Source organism: Thamnophis elegans, chromosome Z (assembly GCF_009769535.1).
Source record: "Thamnophis elegans isolate rThaEle1 chromosome Z, rThaEle1.pri, whole genome shotgun sequence".
NCBI lineage: Eukaryota > Metazoa > Chordata > Lepidosauria > Squamata > Colubridae > Thamnophis > Thamnophis elegans.
Window position 1 is genome coordinate 114442863 of NC_045558.1, and position 18690 is coordinate 114461552.

The window sequence follows — 18690 nt, forward strand, 5'->3', positions numbered from 1 at the left end:
GGTTTATTTAACTGCATTGAAAAGACACAGAAGTTGATGGGTTTTTTCCCCCTTTAGTCTACATTTTTCTCTTTCCCTTTTTCCCCTTTCCCATTTTGTCATATATTATAAATTCTAATAAGTACAATAAAATTACATTATAAAAAGAAAGTCAAGACACAAAATAGCAGCTCATTGCGGGCTTAGGTGGGCAAATATACATACTTTATCTGACAAATGAGTAGAAGTCAATTGATGCATCAATTCTTTCAAGGTGGCAATCATGTGACCAACAATGCTGCAACCATTGTAAATACTTGTAATCATAATTAGTGGCCAAATGCCCAAATTCTTCTCATCTGACCATGGGGATGCTGTGATAGTCATAAGTGTCGTAAGTCAATTGAATGGTTGGTAAATAAATGATCACAAATGGAAAATCACCTGTAATGAAATTTCTGTGCAATACAAATTGAAGTAAAATGTTTTCTGTGAATTTGATGATCATTGTTATTATCTAAACTTTACAGTCATATTATTACCTCAAAATGGGAAAGGTGAAAGATGACTTGAAGATACATGCTGGTTACTTTTCCAGGTATCTTCAAAATGAATGCGTTCCTAATGAAATATAGTCCTTTAACAACACAATCAATATAAATGCTTGGAAAAATATTCAGCACAATTTCTATAGTAAAACACACATAAACATGGAAGTCTACCTGCATATTACATTTTAGGGCACATTCACTACTTTGTCTGTCTTCTTAGCTGCCTGTTGTTCAAATCTGGTCTCAGAACAATTACGTAGCATTTGGGGAAAAAGATACAGATCAGCAGCCCAGCACTCGAAGTTAACATTGAGAAAATCTCCACAGCCACTGTGTATTTCCCTTTGGTGCTTAGGTAGGTTGGAACAAAGGATATCCAAACACTGCAGAAGACCAGCATGCTGAAAATTATGAACTTGGCTTCATTAAAAGTATCTGGTAATTTCCTGGCAAAGAAAGCCACTATGAAGCTGATCATGGCCAAGAAGCCCATATAACACTTTGCACTATAAAACATAATCACGGAACCTTCTTTACATAGTAGAACAATTTTTTCAGTCTCTGAGTGCAGATCAGCATCTGGGACAGGAGGAGAGCTGGACAACCATATAGTGCAAATCCCTACCTGGATTAAAAAGCCAGAAAAAACAAAAATGAAGCCCAGCCTTTTCCCCACCCACTTCTTTATCCCACTTCCTGGCTTTGTTGCCTTGAAAGCCAGGACCACAGTCACAGTCTTGGCCAGAACACAGGAAATAGCCACAGAGAAGTTGATGCTGAAAATAGTTTGTCGGAGAATACATGCCACCTTGTTTGGCTGACCGATGAATAGTAATGCACAAAGGAAGCAGAGCAGGAGGGTGATCAGGAGCATGTAGGTAAGATCCCGGTTGCTGGCCTTGACAATGGGAGTGTTGTGATGCATTAGAAACATCCTTAGTACCAGAATTGTGATTATGGAACAGAAAAGAGAAAAACAGGCTAAACTGATCCCCAAAGGTTCTTTGAAAGACAAGAAACTTATGTTCTTGGGAATACATGAATCCTGGTTTTTGTTGGGATATTTTTCTTCTGTGCAACTATAACAGTCATTCAGATCTGTAATTAAAAGGATCTTATCTAAGTTTCAGATGAATGCATAAACCTTAGGAGTGTTCTTATATCGATACACATGAATAAATAAGAAATTGAAAATAATAACCTTATAGAAAGGACTAGATACAATATGCACTAAAGAAAATGTTACACGTCATAGAAAGTCTTCCTTTAACTGTGAATAGACAAATATTTCCTGGAAAGCTCTATGCTACTAAAATTCTCATTTTTACAACCTTTAACTGGGTGAAGCAATGTATCAAAGAGCAACATATTTGAACCGATAGAGCTCAAATGTGCTATCTTGCAAAATGGTTACAAAATCCAAGATCCACGCCTCCTAAGAGGACGACCCTTGGGAAATTATGTCTATTTTACCTCCCAGGCTACTGCTGCAAGATGCTGCTGTAGTCACGTGATTCTCTTTTTAATGATCTATGACAGTTCCCAATCACAGTCATAATCCCTCCCTCCCCAGCAGCTGCTACTTATCTACCTGCTGGGAAGGGAAAGAAAGGGATGGAAAGAGAAAAAGGAAGGAAGGAGGGGAAGGAGAAATAGGGAGGAAAGAATCCACATATACTCCTGCCAGCCCACACAACCTCCCCATTTGCCTTTGCTGAATTGTTCCCCCTGTGCACTTTTTCCAACCCATTCACACCTATTGCACAACCCCATTAACCCTTCCCTGCCAATTCTGCTTGTGCCATCCCTGATTCTTACTGCCTCTCTCATGCACTCCCAAGTACTGTCATGTATCTTTCCCAACTTATATCAATCCCCCCAGTAAGGTATCTGATTCACATAGAATTTCTCACACATTCTAAAGCAACACCAGATGTCTTTCACAACTCACCCCCATTCTCCCAAATGCTCTCCTTCACCCATATAGTACTCACCCATCACCCTTCCCACACACCCTGTCAACCATCCACATATTTTCCCATCCACACACACCCATCATCTTTTGAAAACTCCTGGGCTATGTTTCTCTGCTTAAGTAATCATATATTGGTGCCACTTTTAAAAAGGCTGATTTAACATGAAAATCTTGTTTCCGCATCTTTCCTTTTTTTGTTGAAAATGAAAGGAGAGAGTATGAATTCCACTCTTGGTCTAAAACTCACAGATTTCTGGTTTCTAGCCTGGTGCCTTCATTACTACACTGGTTCTCAGAATAATGAAAACAATAGAAAAAATACCTGAAAAACCCCAAGGTAGTTACATGCTACCATTATTAATAATATTATAACTGTATGAGAAGTCAAATAAATAATTAGACAATTTTTTTAAAAAATAATGTTTTTCACTTCATAAGGAGTTAGATGCAAATGAATAAAGTATTCTCACCCTCCTTTTCTGAAATCTTTCCTTCTGGACATGACATGCAAGAGTAACAGCAAAATGGTTCCCCATCCATGACCTGTTTCCTGGACCCTGGATAACAGCTTGGTGTACATACAGAAACAGGACGTGTCTAACTTATAAATCGAAAATAACAAAAAATTGGTAATCTTTCAGCACTGTATTTCTGAACTCTTATTTATTATCTGCAGCATAGCTGTCATGAATTAAAATGTACCATGCAATGTTAACTTGAACATCATTTTCATGCTTATGTACAATAGCAACAACAACAAAAATTAGAAATCTAGGCTGATCAATCAATTTAACATTTGATTTTATGGCTAATTGTGATTTTATTTCTATACTTAAAAATCAATTTAATATTTCTGATTCAGAATACTTCCTAAAAAAGTATTTATTAGAGACAACACATAGTTTCAAATTAAATTAATAAACATCCCCAGAACAACCTTAACTGCCTTGTCAGTTTTATTGATCATCACTGAAAATCAGTGTTGATATCAGATTGCAGCTTGTTGCTGCAACCTACCTGGTTAAACCAGCTGTGCCATGTTATGGCATCTTCCTCAATGAAGAATGATTGATCTGTAGAAGACCGAGGGTCTATCCTTCCAATTTTCACTTTTGTAATCTTTTTAGAAAGAATAAAATTGATGATATCAAATCCAGCTATTAACTTTCCATCTTGGTCAAAGGATATCTTGTATCCAACACTGTTATTAAATGAGACCTGTCTCAAAAAGTGATGGAGCTAAATTACAAAAAAAGGACAAATGTTGAGGAAAAAAATGTAGACTAAAACCAAGTGCCATTGGAAAGCCCCCAGTTCTGTTTTCATTCATTTAAATGTTTGTTTATTTATTCATTCAACGTAATTTTCATTTCTTACTGCATTGTTTTTTTGGAGTTCCCTTCCCATTCTGTCTGTCTTTAATTTTTCTGTTAATATTTTGAAGGGTGGAAGGGAAAATCTCTTAAAGCACTTTTGAATATTGCCCTAAAGTATTTGTTTTATGATAGTATTAATTACATAAAATGACAGCCTTTGCCTGAGAGGATGATATGTATGTGATGGTATCCATTTATCAATATCAAGTCCTAGGCATCCACAAAGAATTAGGATCAAGGACTGTACATAACTGGAGGTGGCTATTGGACTAATTAGCTGACTCCACCTTACCCCTTTGCTTCTTACTCCCCTTTCCCCTATATTTTAGAATTTAGCAGAATAACAGAGTTGGAAGGGACCGTGGAGATCTTGTAGTCCAACCACCTGATCAAGTAGAAAAATGGTTGTCCAATCTCTTCTTCAAAAACAATGTTGGATAATTGACAACTTCTGTAGGCAAGTCATTCCACTCACTAGTTGTTCTAACTGTCAAGAAATTTCTCCTTAGTTCTAGATTGGTTTATTTTAATTGTTTGATTCCTTTCCTAGTGTTATGATTATATTTTTATCATTTTTCCCATTTTATTATTGTAAGCTGCCCTGGGTAGCCACTTGACTAGCCCCAATCAAGATAGGTGGCAAAATTTAACAAATAAATAATACATAAAAATATTAGTTTTGGTCACTGTGATGCCAAAAAGATACTGACACTTTTTTCTAGAGTGAAGAGAAGAACAGTAAAGATCATTAGAGGGCTGGGCACTAAAATATATGATGAACTGGATATTTCTATTTTAGTGAAAAGAAGGACTAGGAACTAGAGATGACATGATTGCAGTTTTTCCAATATTTATGAGACTGTCACCAGGAACAGGGGGGTCAACCTATTCACAAAGCACCTGAGGGCCAAACAAGAAATAACATATGGAGGACTTCCTGGGAGGAGCCTGCTGGTGGTGGCAGCAAAAAATCAGCTGCCTCCGAATTCCTGGCTACGTACCTGTTTAGAGGATCTTCCATCTGACGTCTTATCAGGTTTTCTTATCCTTCAGGCAAGAAGGAAAGAAGAAATTGTTTTGCTGGCAAATGCTCTTCGATTTTTGCAGCTTTTGTGCTTGCAGGGAAAGGGGGGCTAGCCCAAGGCAGAACGGCTGTCAGTGCTGGGAATTTCAAACTGCCTTGTGCAGGACAAAGTAGGTCTCCCCCACTCAGTTCAAAGTTTTGTTTGATTTAATCTTATCACGAGCTGAATCCGTTTCCGTGGACAATAATTGTTTATCAACATTTTAGCTTCTTTTCTTTTTCTCCTCCGAAAAATTATTTACTTAGAGGCTTTTAAAATGGCGCCGAGCAGGCTGGTTTCTCCGGTAATAATGAACACTTTTTGTTAATTCTCACAAGAATTCAAAACAAAAGAGATTGCTTATCATATGTTTTGGTTTCACAATAGGCCAGCAGAAGCTTTTTAATTAGTTTCATTTCTACAAGAATTTTACTCCTTCATTAACTTTGCTTATCTGGAAGTTAAATGGTGATGAATCTGCTGAACAGTCTTGTTACAATGTTTACTCACTGAAAGTTTTGCCAAGCCTTAAACTTCAAAATAAAAGGGGAACTCATCCTCTTTACTTAAAGCTGCATATTCAGGCAATAGAGTTTTATTAACTGCAGACAGATAAATTTTGAAATGGCTTCAAAACCAAATATTAACTTGAAGTCGTAAAAAAAATTTTTATTACTATTCAAAATACCAGCTTCAATTTTGTAAAAGGCTTTCTTATCCAGCTGCGTTACAAGATGACGATTTTATAGCTTCTGCGTTTGATATATGACACACTCAATCAGCTCTATTCTCCTGAAGACTTCTCCTTATTAACTGTTAAAAGTCTATAAATAGTATCTCATTTAAAACCGAGGGGAGCAGAGACTTTGTTTGTTTGCTTGTTTGTTTGTGCGTTTTTTATAATGGCTCCCAAATCGAAGCAGTCTAAGCGTTTCCTTAATAATACATCTCAAGAAATTGTTACAAAATCGCTGCCCTTGCCTCCCATGCCCTCTACTGGAGATCTCTTAATGCAAGAATTTCTTTTTGAAACCCTTAAAGAGTTCAGACAGGAAATTAAACAACTTTTATCGGACTTATATGATAAACTGGATGCCAAGATTGTTCAAACAAGGGAAGATATGATCAGAGTTATGACTGTTATGACAGACTATGTTGCTGAAATGGAGGACAAATTGGAACTTTTGGAAAAAGCTAATTCTAATTTGACATCTAAAATTCAAACGTTACAACAGGAAGTTGAAAATGCTCAAAAACAACTCGTTATGATAAATTACAATAAGACTGCGTTTGCAATAAGAGTCAGAGGATTGCGTGAAAAGGAACAGGATAATTTGAAACAGACCTTTTTTGAGGCTTTCAGACGTTCGGTGGGAAGTCCGGGATTTAACTTTGATTGGCAGATTCAAAAAATTTATCGCCAGAACTCGTGTGTAGCAAAACAACGACAGCTTCCGAGGGACATAATTATATATTTCACCACAAGAGAATCCAGAAATGCGATAATACAGAAGTTCTACAATAACAGGCTGCGAATCGATGGACAGGACTTGATTGTTTTTAAAGAAATACCATCTCAAATATTAAGAGCAAGGAGAGACTACACTTTCTTAACTGAAAAACTCAGAGATTCTCAGATAAAATATAAATGGGAAGTGCCATCTGGTGGCGCAGTGGTTAAATGCAGCACTGCAGGCTACTGCTAGATCAGCAGGTCAGCGGTTCAAATCTCACCGGCTCAGGGTTGACTCAGCCTTCCATCCTTCCGAGGTGGGTAAAATGAGGACCCAGATTGTTGGGGGCAATATGCTGACTCTCTGTAAACCGCTTAGAGAGGCCTGAAAGGCCTATGAAGCGGTATATAAGTCTACTGCTATTGCTATTGCTACTATTGGTATCACAGTCACATTTGAGAACCAAAAATATCGTCTCAATTCTGTTTGCGAAGCCCGAGATTTTTACTACAAAACTCTGAAGGCAGGACTTCCTGATTCACTCGGACTTGGAGAAAGACAAGGAGAAGGAGAAGATAAGCAGCGGGACACGTGGCTACAAGGCGGAGGGTGTTGCTTTCCCCTTCCGGAAGGGCAGAAGAGTAAAGAATAAAGATCCAGCTATGCCTTTAAAATACTTCTTAAATTTTTAATCTGAATAAAATTTCAGGACTCCTGTCTGGTATAAAATGACAAAGCTGTATACCGAAGAAGAGATATTGAGACTGAAAGAAGCGGTGCTGAATTTGGACATATATTGTATGGGACTTATATAAGACTTGTTTGAATCTTAATTTAAACTGCGCATGATCTATTCTTTGAGGCGAGGAGAGCGGAGATCGTAGTTTTCTTGGATTGTGGTTTGGGATGAATGGAGTCGGGTGGCATGGGGTAGATGGAAGGGTAGTGAAAATTCAATTAGATTACCTTGATCCAGAATGTAAGCTGATTTTTGTATAAATTGTTATTTGAATACAAGGTTAAGAAAGATTATCTGGAGAGTCTACACGAGGGTGGCGTAAATATGAGAGGAGCAATGGATGAGGATAAAATATATATGTGGACACGGGTAAAGGCAGGATGGGAGGTATAAAATTTATATGCGGAAGCAGGTAAAGACTTTGTTTAAGATTTTAAAAATAATGAGAAGCTGAGTTTAATGTTAGAGAGTTTATTGACTTCTCTTTCTTGGGGGGGGGGTTTCCCCCCCTTTTTTCTTTTTATTATTCTTTTCTTTTTTGTTCTTTATTTTTTTATTTTATTTTGTAACTTCTAATCTATTTGGTTTCAATATATTCCAGACTTTGCTTGATAAAGAACGATGCCGGGAATGGGATCTGGGAAGTCGGAAGGGGGTCAGGGAGGGGGGTTCAGGGGGTGGGTGGGGGGGGGAGGGTGGAAATATAGACTCAATTTTCAGAACAATGAATGCACTTGGATACTGTTGCTTTTTTTTCTTTTTTCTTTTTTCTTTTCTTCTTTCTTCTCCTTTTATTTTTCTTTTGTTTTAGTACAAAACAAATAGACCAATGAATACTAGAAATACACCGAAGTGAGGTGTAGAGGGAAAGAAGAGGGGGGAATTAAGAGGGAGTGAGAAGGGAATGTAAGGAGGGTGAGATGGTGGGAAGGGGAGAAAGGAATGGCTGAGGGGGAGGGGAAGTAGAAGAGGGGATTGTTGGAAGGGAGAAATGAAAGTTGGAGGGGTAGAAGGAAGGGTGTATGTAGGATAGAAGTGTTATGAGTTGTTTATTGCTTCTTTTTTTTAACTGCACAGTATTTAAGTGATTGTATAAAGGAAAATGAAAATGTAATAAAAGATGTCAATCCAAAAAAAATAATATATATATATATATATATATATATATGTATATATATATATATATATATGTATATATGTATGTATGTATGTGTGTGTATATATATATATATATATATATATATATATATATATATATATATATATATATATATATATATATATATATAAAGAAATAACATATGGAAACAAGAAGAAATCCAACCAAGAACCAAGAAGAAATTTCTGACACTGAGAACAATTAATCAGTTGAACGAATTGCCTTCAGAAGTTGTGGGTACACCATCATTGCAGGTTTTAGAGGAGATTAGACAGCCATTTGTCCAAAACAGTATAGAGTGGAACACCTCCAAAATTCCTTCCAAGTCTTTATTTTGTTGTGGAAGATTGATAAAATGACTGAAAATCTCAAACTGAAACTGATACTATCAATAAATTGAAATTGTTTTTGAACTAAAAAAGGATAGTAGATGAGGCAAGACTCATTTCAATAGGATGATTCTAAGAATGGAAAGAAAAATAGATTTATTGTGTTTCTGTGCTGGAGAATCAGGATTCAAGAGAATGATGAACATATTACCTGCCAAAATGATTGTTTGTGAAGCTGCAGTCCATCACCCACCATCGTTCTATATCTGAATCCAGATGCAATCATATCCTGGAAAGCATGGGCTATGGCATAAACAGCATTGTAAATGCTGTAGCTGTGACCAGTCATATCCATTTCAAAACTGGGGGGAGAAAGGCTCTTCAATTTTTCTGTCCCTGTGCAATGCTTCACATTTATTTCATTTACAACTGTATCTGGAAATAGACAGCCAAACGTTTTCTCCCAAAAGGTTTTGATAAAACCATCTCCTGTTGCACCAGATGGTGTTTGATTCTCTATAAACTCACGAAAGCCAGGTACATGATTGGAATGAAAGTTGAAGGCCAAAGCTCCATGGAAAATTTCTAAATCCCAATCTCTTTGAAATCCAAAAGAAGTCAGCTCCATTTGGGCTGTGGTGATCCACACTTTGCCTAGGGGGTTCTTGTGTTTACTTTCTACTTCTTCATCTGAGAAATAGGATATAAATCTAAAAAATCCCAAGGAATGTGATTCACTGTAGGCCAGTATCACTTTAACCTTGTTATTGTCTCTCAGTGTATTATATATTATATTTCCCTGTTTTAGCATCCACTCAATATTTGTTATAAAGGTCGGGATGGGGATCTTTTGAATGAATGCAAAACAGACACCTTTCTGAGAAAACATGGGAAATACAGTTTGCACAAATCTTTCTCCGTTCTCATTATCCATAACTACCACTCCAATCCATATCCATTTGAAATGCAAAAGTAGAGCCAGAATCCCCTTGTACTGAAGGTCTTCCTTAGGAACCATCTGGTAGAAGGGAAGACCATGAGATTTGTCCTTCATCACTGGAGTGGGACTATAGGTGAGCTAAAGAGATCAATGAAGAAAGGATAGAAAAGTAAAAAGTATAGTAGTCACAAGTATGCCAAACTGTCTAAAACATGGGACATAAATGCTTTCTACTTAGAATTTCTATTCTTTCATTATGTGCCACCCTAATTAATGAAGAACGTAAAAGAAGTGCTTATACTGATACCTAAGGAGAATTGTAGTTTTTCTAGGAAGAAAACTACTTATAAATATATGATCATTAGGCATATCTAATCCAACCCTGCTCTAGTTTGATCTTATGAAATGATAACTGCAATTGAATTAATGTATAAAAGCAGTGTGATTTTAATAATCATTTTTATCAAATTATATTTGTGCTTATCCAAGCAGAAAAGACATTCCATCTTCAAATAACTTTGAAGGCATATAATTCAATCTTCCTTTAAATAGGAAAGAGGGAGGGAGGGATAGATGGAGGGAGGGAGGGAGGGAGGGAGGGAGGGAGGGAGGGAGGGAGGGAGGAAGGAAGGAAGGAAGGAAGGAAGGAAGGAAGGAAGGAAGGAAGGAAAGAAAGCTCCTGTAAACCTTAAAGTATATGTCATACAACCAAGAGCTGGATTTCGGCTTCTGCTGGTTTGCTCCGGGATGTGCTATGGTGCATGTGTGCTTGATGTGTGCTATGCACGCATGCTCAGTAGTAAACAAAATGGTGAAGTAGTAAACAAAAGAACAAGATGGTAGTGCCAGTTTGGGGCATGGCAGGCTGAGTTACTATCTACTCGGCCGAACTGGTCCGAACTGGTAGGAACCCACCTCTGATGCAATTTCTGTCAGAGACCATTTAAAAATATTAAGCAAATGCATGCTAAAACATACCAAAACAAATCCTTAGCAAATGAATAATTCTTTACATTTGCATAATTTCTTTTTCTATCTTCTTTTTTTGGGGGGGTTTAGATCTCTGCTTTTTTTTCTTATTCACATTGCATCAATATTCTTCTTTGATTTTAATTTTTTAATTTATCAAAATATAAAATACAAAAAATAAATAAAGTAATGAGAAAAAAAGGGAGAAAAACGGAAAGAAGAACAAATGTAGGGAAAGGGGGGAAGTGAGAAAAAAGTATCACCCTCAGACTGTTTGTAGTATAGTAGACTAGGATAATAAGATACACTCAACTTTTTAGCCATTTTTATAAAATGAACCTATCTAATCAACAAAATTCAAAGTCAATGTTTCATTTTTTCCCCCACCTCAAACACCATATTCAGAAGTGGTTTCCAAGTGGAAACAAAGTTAGCTGTATTACATCTCTACTAACTCCATCAGCTTTTGCAAAAATCCATTTTGGAAACTAAAGTATATTTCCATTTTTGCACAGAGAAATTCTTGCTGCTATCAGCATATATAACATCAAATTCTATTTTTTCAAATTCTTCGTCCATTAAACCTAAGAGAAAAATCTCTGGTTTTACTTTTATATTCACTTTAATAATATTTTGCATTACAATGTAAATCTTGCTTTAATGTTTGTTTGGTTTGCCACAGGTCCACCATAGATAATAAAAAGTTCATTCTTTACATTTACATTTCTAACATATTGGAAATATCTTTATACATTTTGACAGTTTATTCAGAATTAAATACCAATACATCATTTTATAAATAAATATTTTAAATTATAATTTACTGAAATTTTTAAACACTTCATTCACATGTTTCCCATTATTCAAGTATTAAAAGTAAAGGTTCCCCTTGCACATATGTGCTAGTCATTTCTGAATCTAGGAGGCGGTGCTCATCTCACTGAAAGCACACAGAACACTGTTACCTTCTTACCAAAGGTGGTTCCCATTTTTCTACTTGCATTTTTACATGCTTTCAAACAGCTAGGTTGGCAGAAGCTGGCACAAGTAATGGGAGCTCATTCCATTATATGGCACTAGGGATTCGAACCATGAAACTGCTGATTTTTCTGATTGACAAGCTCAGCATCTTAGCCACTGATCCACCATGTCCCTTTTCAAGAATTAATTATATGCAAAATTATTTGCCCATTGAGTCTACATTAATAAATGGGAAATGTGGATATACCAGTTATTTTTTTAAGGAAATTCCTGTGAGAATTTTGAGAAAGAAAAAGACTGTTAGGGAGATATTTTTCTACTTTCCTAACAGTCACTCTGAAGAAGTGAAGGAGGGGGGGGGGTGGTATTTCACTTGAACAAACTTGAAGGACTGATATTTACTTATCAAGGACAAAGATTCAGATTGAATTCTATAGAAAAAACCAAGGATTTCCTGATTAAACATACATTAATTTTGGGACTAACCAAGGAAATGGATATAGACTATCAATGGGAGGCAGAGCAACCTTAAATACCAGACACAGAAAAACAGGGAGACTATACAGGAAATTGCTGCATTGTCTATAAGTGAAGAATAAGTATATAATGTTGAATATTAATGGGGCAAAAGATACTGGGTAAAATTAGAAAGAAAGAAAATGAATTGCAAATGACACCAATGTATTCTAGAATCTTACACCAAGTTAAACTACTACATAAAAAAATTGTTCATATTAAAAGTTTGAGAAATAAAAACTAAAGTGAAAAATTATGCGAAACAAAACAATTTGAATTTGCAAATAAACCAGGAAAATGGCTGGCATACAATTTAAGAAAGGATAGAGAAAAGAAAATGATAGAGAAGATAAATGAAAATAACATGGTAATAACAGACAATGATCTCCTTAAAAATCATTTTATAATTTTTATTTCAATTTTCACAAGGAGCAGGAACTCAAAGGCAAAACATAGATGATTATCTGCAAAGATGATGAATATTGTCTTTGAAGAACCTAAATATTTACAAGTTCAGAGACAACTTATGAACAATCAAGTCAGTAGCCTTGAAATATTAGAATATTGAAAAAATGAAAATAAGTAATGCTCCAGGCTGAATAATACAAATGTTTTGAGGACCAAACTCCTACACCTATTAAAAGATATAATGGATGATGTACTTCAGGGAACAAATATGCCTCAAATTTGGAAAAAAAAGCCAGCATTGCACTACTACCAAAAGAGCACCAAGATGTTCTGAGGACAAAAATCTATAGACTAATTTAATTACTAACCAATGATTATTAATTTTTGCTGCAACATTGGCAGAAAGATTGAAGAAGATCTTACAGTCATATATCCATGAAGATCAATCAGACTTAAACCCAGTTAAGAGATAAAGTGAGATCTGTTTTGAATATTATTGAATTCTTACAATGAGAAACAAGCAGCTTTAATATTTCTGGATGCAGAGAAAACCATTGAAATTTAAATTATATTTTTATGTTCAAAGTATTGGAAGGTATGGACTTCAGTAGACATTTATTCAAGGGTTAAAGTGATTATCATTAATGGAGACTTAACCAAACTATGTCAAATTCAAAAAGGCATGAGACAAGAATACATGTTATCTCCCTTATTGTCTATATTGGCATGGAAATTTTGAATAGGACTATTAGACAAGATTAGAAACTAAATGTCAAGACCAGAGTGGTGGACCTATGATCAAATATTACAGGATGAACCTATCCTCAAATCCAAAGAAGAGTTGGAATCAGAAGAATGTATCACTGGATTCCATATCTACAATTGAAATAAAGTTTTAAATTATATTGAAAAAGTTATGGACTTTGCAAAAAATGAATTGAAAACTCTATTATGTGGTAATGATAAACATATTATTGCTAAGGTTTATAAGCTGATATTGAAGCTACATCATTTTTAATAGATCTCTTGTCCTTCCCATTTAGTTTTACAGTTTCTTTGTATTACTCATTTAGATATAACACTTTGTCTTTTCTTTCTCTTCTCTAAATTTTCCTATGTCTTTGTTTCAATTTACTTTCTACCTTCTTGAGATATTACAACATAATTTGGGCCGTGGTGGTGCAATGGTTAGAATGCAGTACTGCAGCTACTTCTGCTAACTGCCAGCTGTCTGCAATTCGTCAGCTTGAACCTCACCAGGCTCAAGGTTGACTTAACCTTCCATCCTTCCGAGATGGGTAAAATGAGGAGCCAGGTTGTTGGGGCCAATATGCTAGCACTTAGAGAGGTCTGTAAAAGCACTGTGAAGCAGTATATAAGTCTAAGTGCTATTGCTATAATTGTAGACACCAGTTCACCGCCTTTTAATGTTTGTATTTCTGTATCTCTTTGATTGATTTTACAATATTATGAAAGATACTCTAGAGTTTTTCAGGCATTCTATTTAACAAATAAATCCCAACATTTTTGTTGTAACTTTGCAGGAAAAGTTTCATGATCTGTGATATTATCAGGACTTGGTAATTTTCCCATTATCCAGAAGATAGAGTGTACAGTTAACAGTTTCTTCCCAATAATTTTTTTTCAGATGCTAAGAGTAATGTTCTCTCTGAAACATCATATTCATTTTATCTGTAGTTTTTGTAGGGAGTTGAAGTCTCTATTTTCATCCTCTTGCAAATCCTGTGTCTATAATATACATGTCTAATTCTACTCAGTTTTCAGGGATTTTTAAATATTTAGATTTATTATTATTATCAACACAATTGTATCACAGCGGTAAATTGTTTCATCGGATTTGGCATTGATTACTAGTCGGGCCCCACCCAGGGGCCTAGGACGTCGTAACGTATTTTCGTAATATGCGTGCGGATCCAAGCAGTGTGGCTTTTTACATTTGACTGATGGTGATTTTGTCAATTTTTAACTGTTTTAAATGTAATTCCAGTGGCTTTGGAATAGCACCCAGTGTGCCGATTACCACTGGAATTACCACTGCTGGTTTGTGCCATAATCGTTGAATTTTGATTTTTAAGTCCTGGTATTATTATTATAATAGTAGTAGTAGTAGTAGTAGTAGTAGTAGTAGTAGTAGTAGTATTATACTAATATGCTGTGGAAAACTCAGACGTTGGAAAATTCATTTTAATAATTTGATTCAACTATATCTTTTATTAAAAAAGGAAGCTTAATAATATGATTTTTAATTAACTTTTTCTCAGATATAAGACAAATAATTGGTAAATCAAGTATCATATTTAAAAACTGAACAATGGTTCTACACTCTTACTTTGGATATTACTGTACATATAGTACAAGTATGCTGATTCAGGTACATTAAAATTGCAAAAGGGCATTCAGCATAATAATGGTAATGACAATTAAAACACATAATGTGTTTTATGTATGTGGTACCTGAGGAATCTTGTAAATTTCCAGGACTATTGCCATATCAAGAGAAGTAAGAGAATCTAATCCACCAATCACTGCAAGGAGCTTCTTTGTATTACAGTTGTAATTTGGGAAAAATCTTTCTCGTGTATAGGTAAGTAGCATTGTGGAATGAAATGTCCATTTTGCATTGTAATAATTATTATAAATATGGAATCCCAATGTTATATTTGGTAATATCTGAGGATTTTCATTGATTTCTTTTACTGCAAAGGCCAAAGCAAGGATGTGCTGGTAATTCATTGGAAGTATTCTACAATGAGAATTGTGTTGTATGTCAATGAAATGCTTTACATGTCCAAATATTAATGCAGTATTGTCATATTTATTACTGATTACTATTTTTCTTCAGTGTAATATTAAACATATTGAATGGTACCATAAAATATTTTTTTCTAAATTTGAGCATATATTATTACTTTTTGTAATCAACCTCATGAAAAAGATTTTTCAACAAAATGTTTTGACTCTTACGAAGGGGAGGAACTTGAGGGGAAAAAACTGGCAAATATATAGATATATATACCTTATAGAACAGTTAAACTGGAAATATATTGAATAGGGTAGAAAGTTGCATTGAAACCCAAGTTAGACAAATAGAGGAACTTGTGATACATGAGTTTGGAAGAGGGTAGATTTAATTTTATCATATTCATAATTCAGGACTTTTCTTAAAGTATTATATGAAAATGTTTTTCAAAAGTTAACTTGTTGGACCTGGAAAGAGTCTTTTTGGTTAAAAGAAAAATACATGGTGGTGAACAAATATTTCTGTAAAATAACATTTAGAAAAATTAAATACTTTATTTCTGCATTGTAGCAAACTTTACAGTGAAAGTTTTGTGTAAATATCCAAATCAAAGCTGCTACCTATTAAAAATTATTTTAGTTGCATTGATTTTTTATAGTTTGAATATAATAAAACACTAGAAGAAAAACATAAACTATGATGATGTACAAAAATGAATTTCTTACATAAGCTCTTCTGGTAAGGGTGGTAGAAGGCTTTTTGTGAAATCTTTGGCATGTGAGAGGAAAAGTCCATGAGATGCAATCTCCCCAAGAATGAAGTCTCCATTCTGATGATATTTGTGAAGTGGTTTTCCTGGATACTTGACACTGCATTTCATAGTGAGTGGTTTGTATGCCATGTATTGAAGTAGTGTTAACAAGACTATGACTGCTATTAACATGCTGAATACTAATAAAAAGCCTTTTAATAAAACATTTCCTTCACAGGTTCTTTTCTATCTAGCCATCGTTATCCCAGTTATCATTTTTATAAAAGTCACTTGTATACAAGGACAATTATGTACAGTTCTTTGTTTTAATATGGATGAACATATCAACAACCACATTTCCTTATCTCCATTTCAAATGCTTGAGGTTATATTTATGCTACAATAAACGGAGAATGTTACTGCACTGGTTTATGAGAACAGCAGCAGTTTCACATCTGCTAGTTTAATTATGCTCCTTAAACCAATTCAGTAAGTGGGGAACTGTTATTTATTCAGAATTGGTATTCTTTGTGGAATTTCTACAGAACACACACCTATCATTTGTTGGAAATTGAGTACTGGGAGGAGAGATAACAAAAGTCAAGACTACACTAGATGTGATATTCATGCACTTCATCATAGGTTTAATCAGTTTTTCAACATAATTGGCACAAACTAAAGGAATGGGTATCAGCACCTGAATTAACAGCTCATGGAAACCCTTTCAGACATATTTTTGTAAAATTTTCATTACAGTGGGAAGTAATGCTAAGTTTCTTTGCAGAAACTGGAGCATTTAAAGAGAGAAAGAGAGATATTCCAGATTTTCCTTCCTATTCTATTTCAGTAAAGCTGGATGAATTTCCACACTGAAATATATTTTCGTGGTACTCATGTATTTGCCTGCAATCTGTAGTAACTTTCAGTCACATTTTTACTGTGGCCCCTCTGTGGCACTCCTGTGCCCTGCAGCAACCACATATGTTTGAATGTTTGAATGTTTATTAACATTTGTAGGCCGCCCTTTTCCCTGAGGGGACTCAGGGCGGCTCACATAAAAATCAGGAAGGGGAATACAAACAATGACGTAGACACATATAGTAAAAAATAATAAGCAACATTCATTCATCATTCGGGAGGGGCGGCTATCTTTGTCCCCAGGCCTGACGGGCTAGCCAGTTCTTAAGGGCTGTGCGGAAGGCCTGGACGGTGGTGAGGGTACGAATCTTCATGGGGAGCTCGTTCCAAAGGGTCGGGGCTACTACTGAGAAGGCCCTCCTCCTTGTGGTTGCCAGCCGGCACTGGCTGGCCGATGGAATTCGGAGGAGGCCCAATCTATGAGATCTAATTGGTCGCAGGGAGGTGATTGGCAGAAGGCGGTCTCTCAAGTACGCAGATCCACTACCATGCAGGGCTTTATGGGTGACTAGTAGCACCTTGAAGCGCATCCGGAGATCGACAGGTAGCCAGCGCAGCTCGCGGAGGATAGGTGTTATGTGGGTGAACCGAGGTGCACCCACAATCACTCGCGCGGCCGCGTTCTGGACTAGCTGAAGTCGCCGGATGCTCTTCAAGGGCAGCCCCATGTAGAGCACATTGCAGTATTCCAGCCTAGAGGTCACAAGGGCCCGAGTGACTGTTGTGAGAGCCTCCCGATTCAGGTAGGGTCGCAACTGGCGCACCAGGCGAACCTGGGCGAATGCCCCCCTGGTCACAGCCGTCAGGTGGTGGTCAAAAGATAGCTGTGGATCCAGGAGGACTCCCAAGTTGCGAACCCTCTCTGAGGGGTGTAAAATTTGACCCCCCAGCCTGAGTGAAGGAATATTGGTCGAATCTTTGGGAGGGAAGCACAACAGCCACTCGGTCTTTTCTGGGTTGAGTACAAGCTTGTTAGCCCTCATCCAGTCCATAACGGCCTCAAGGCCTCGGTTCATCACGTCTGCCGCTTCATTGAGTTGGCACGGGGCGGACAGATACAGCTGGGTATCGTCCGCATATTGATGGTATCTTATCCCGTGCCTTCGGATGATCTCTCCCAGCGGTTTCATGTAGATGTTGAATAGTAGGGGGGATAAGACCGAACCCTGAGGCACCCCATATGTTAGGGGCCTAGGGGACGATCTCTGCCCCCCCCACTAACACCGACTGCGACCTGTCTGAGAGGTAGGAGGAGAACCACCGCAACACGGTGCCTCCCACTCCCACCTCCCGCAGTCGTCGCAGAAGGATACCATGGTCGATGGTATCGAACGCCGCTGAGAGGTCAAGGAGAACCAGGATGGAGGGATGTCCTCCATCTCTGGCTCTCCAAAGATCATCGGTCAATGCGACCAAAGCGGTTTCTGTGCTGTAACCGGGTCTGAAGCCTGACTGGAAGGGGTCAAGGTAGTTTGCTTCCTCCAAGGACTGCTGGAGCTGGAAGGCCACCACCTTCTCAACAACCTTCCCAAGGAAGGGAAGGTTGGAGACTGGGCGATAGTTATTAAGAACAGCTGGATCCAGAGATGGCTTCTTTAGGAGGGGTCTCACCACCGCCGCTTTCAGTGCGGCGGGGAAGTTCCCCTCCCGAAGAGAGGCAGTAACAACCGCCTGGATCCAGCCTCGTGTCACCCCACTGCTGTTAGTAACCAGCCATGAGGGACACGGGTCCAGTACACAGGTGGAGGCACTTACAGCCCTCATGGCCTTGTCCACATCCCCGGGGGCAACATCCTGAAACTCAACCCAGAGATGGTCTA

At 37.0% G+C, this 18690-nt stretch overlaps 1 protein-coding gene across 1 annotated transcript; it reads right to left on the minus strand.

The window, feature by feature from the left end:
* Positions 1-729: 729 nt before the first annotated feature.
* On the minus strand, positions 730-16102 carry LOC116521564 (vomeronasal type-2 receptor 26-like). The gene is made up of 6 exons (XM_032236222.1): positions 15927-16102; positions 14916-15204; positions 8838-9704; positions 3523-3744; positions 2976-3102; positions 730-1628 (listed from the first exon to the last, which is right to left on the minus strand). The coding sequence occupies exons 1-6, from the start codon at positions 16100-16102 to the stop codon at positions 730-732; spliced, it is 2580 nt and encodes an 859-aa protein (XP_032092113.1).
* Positions 16103-18690: the final 2588 nt, after the last annotated feature.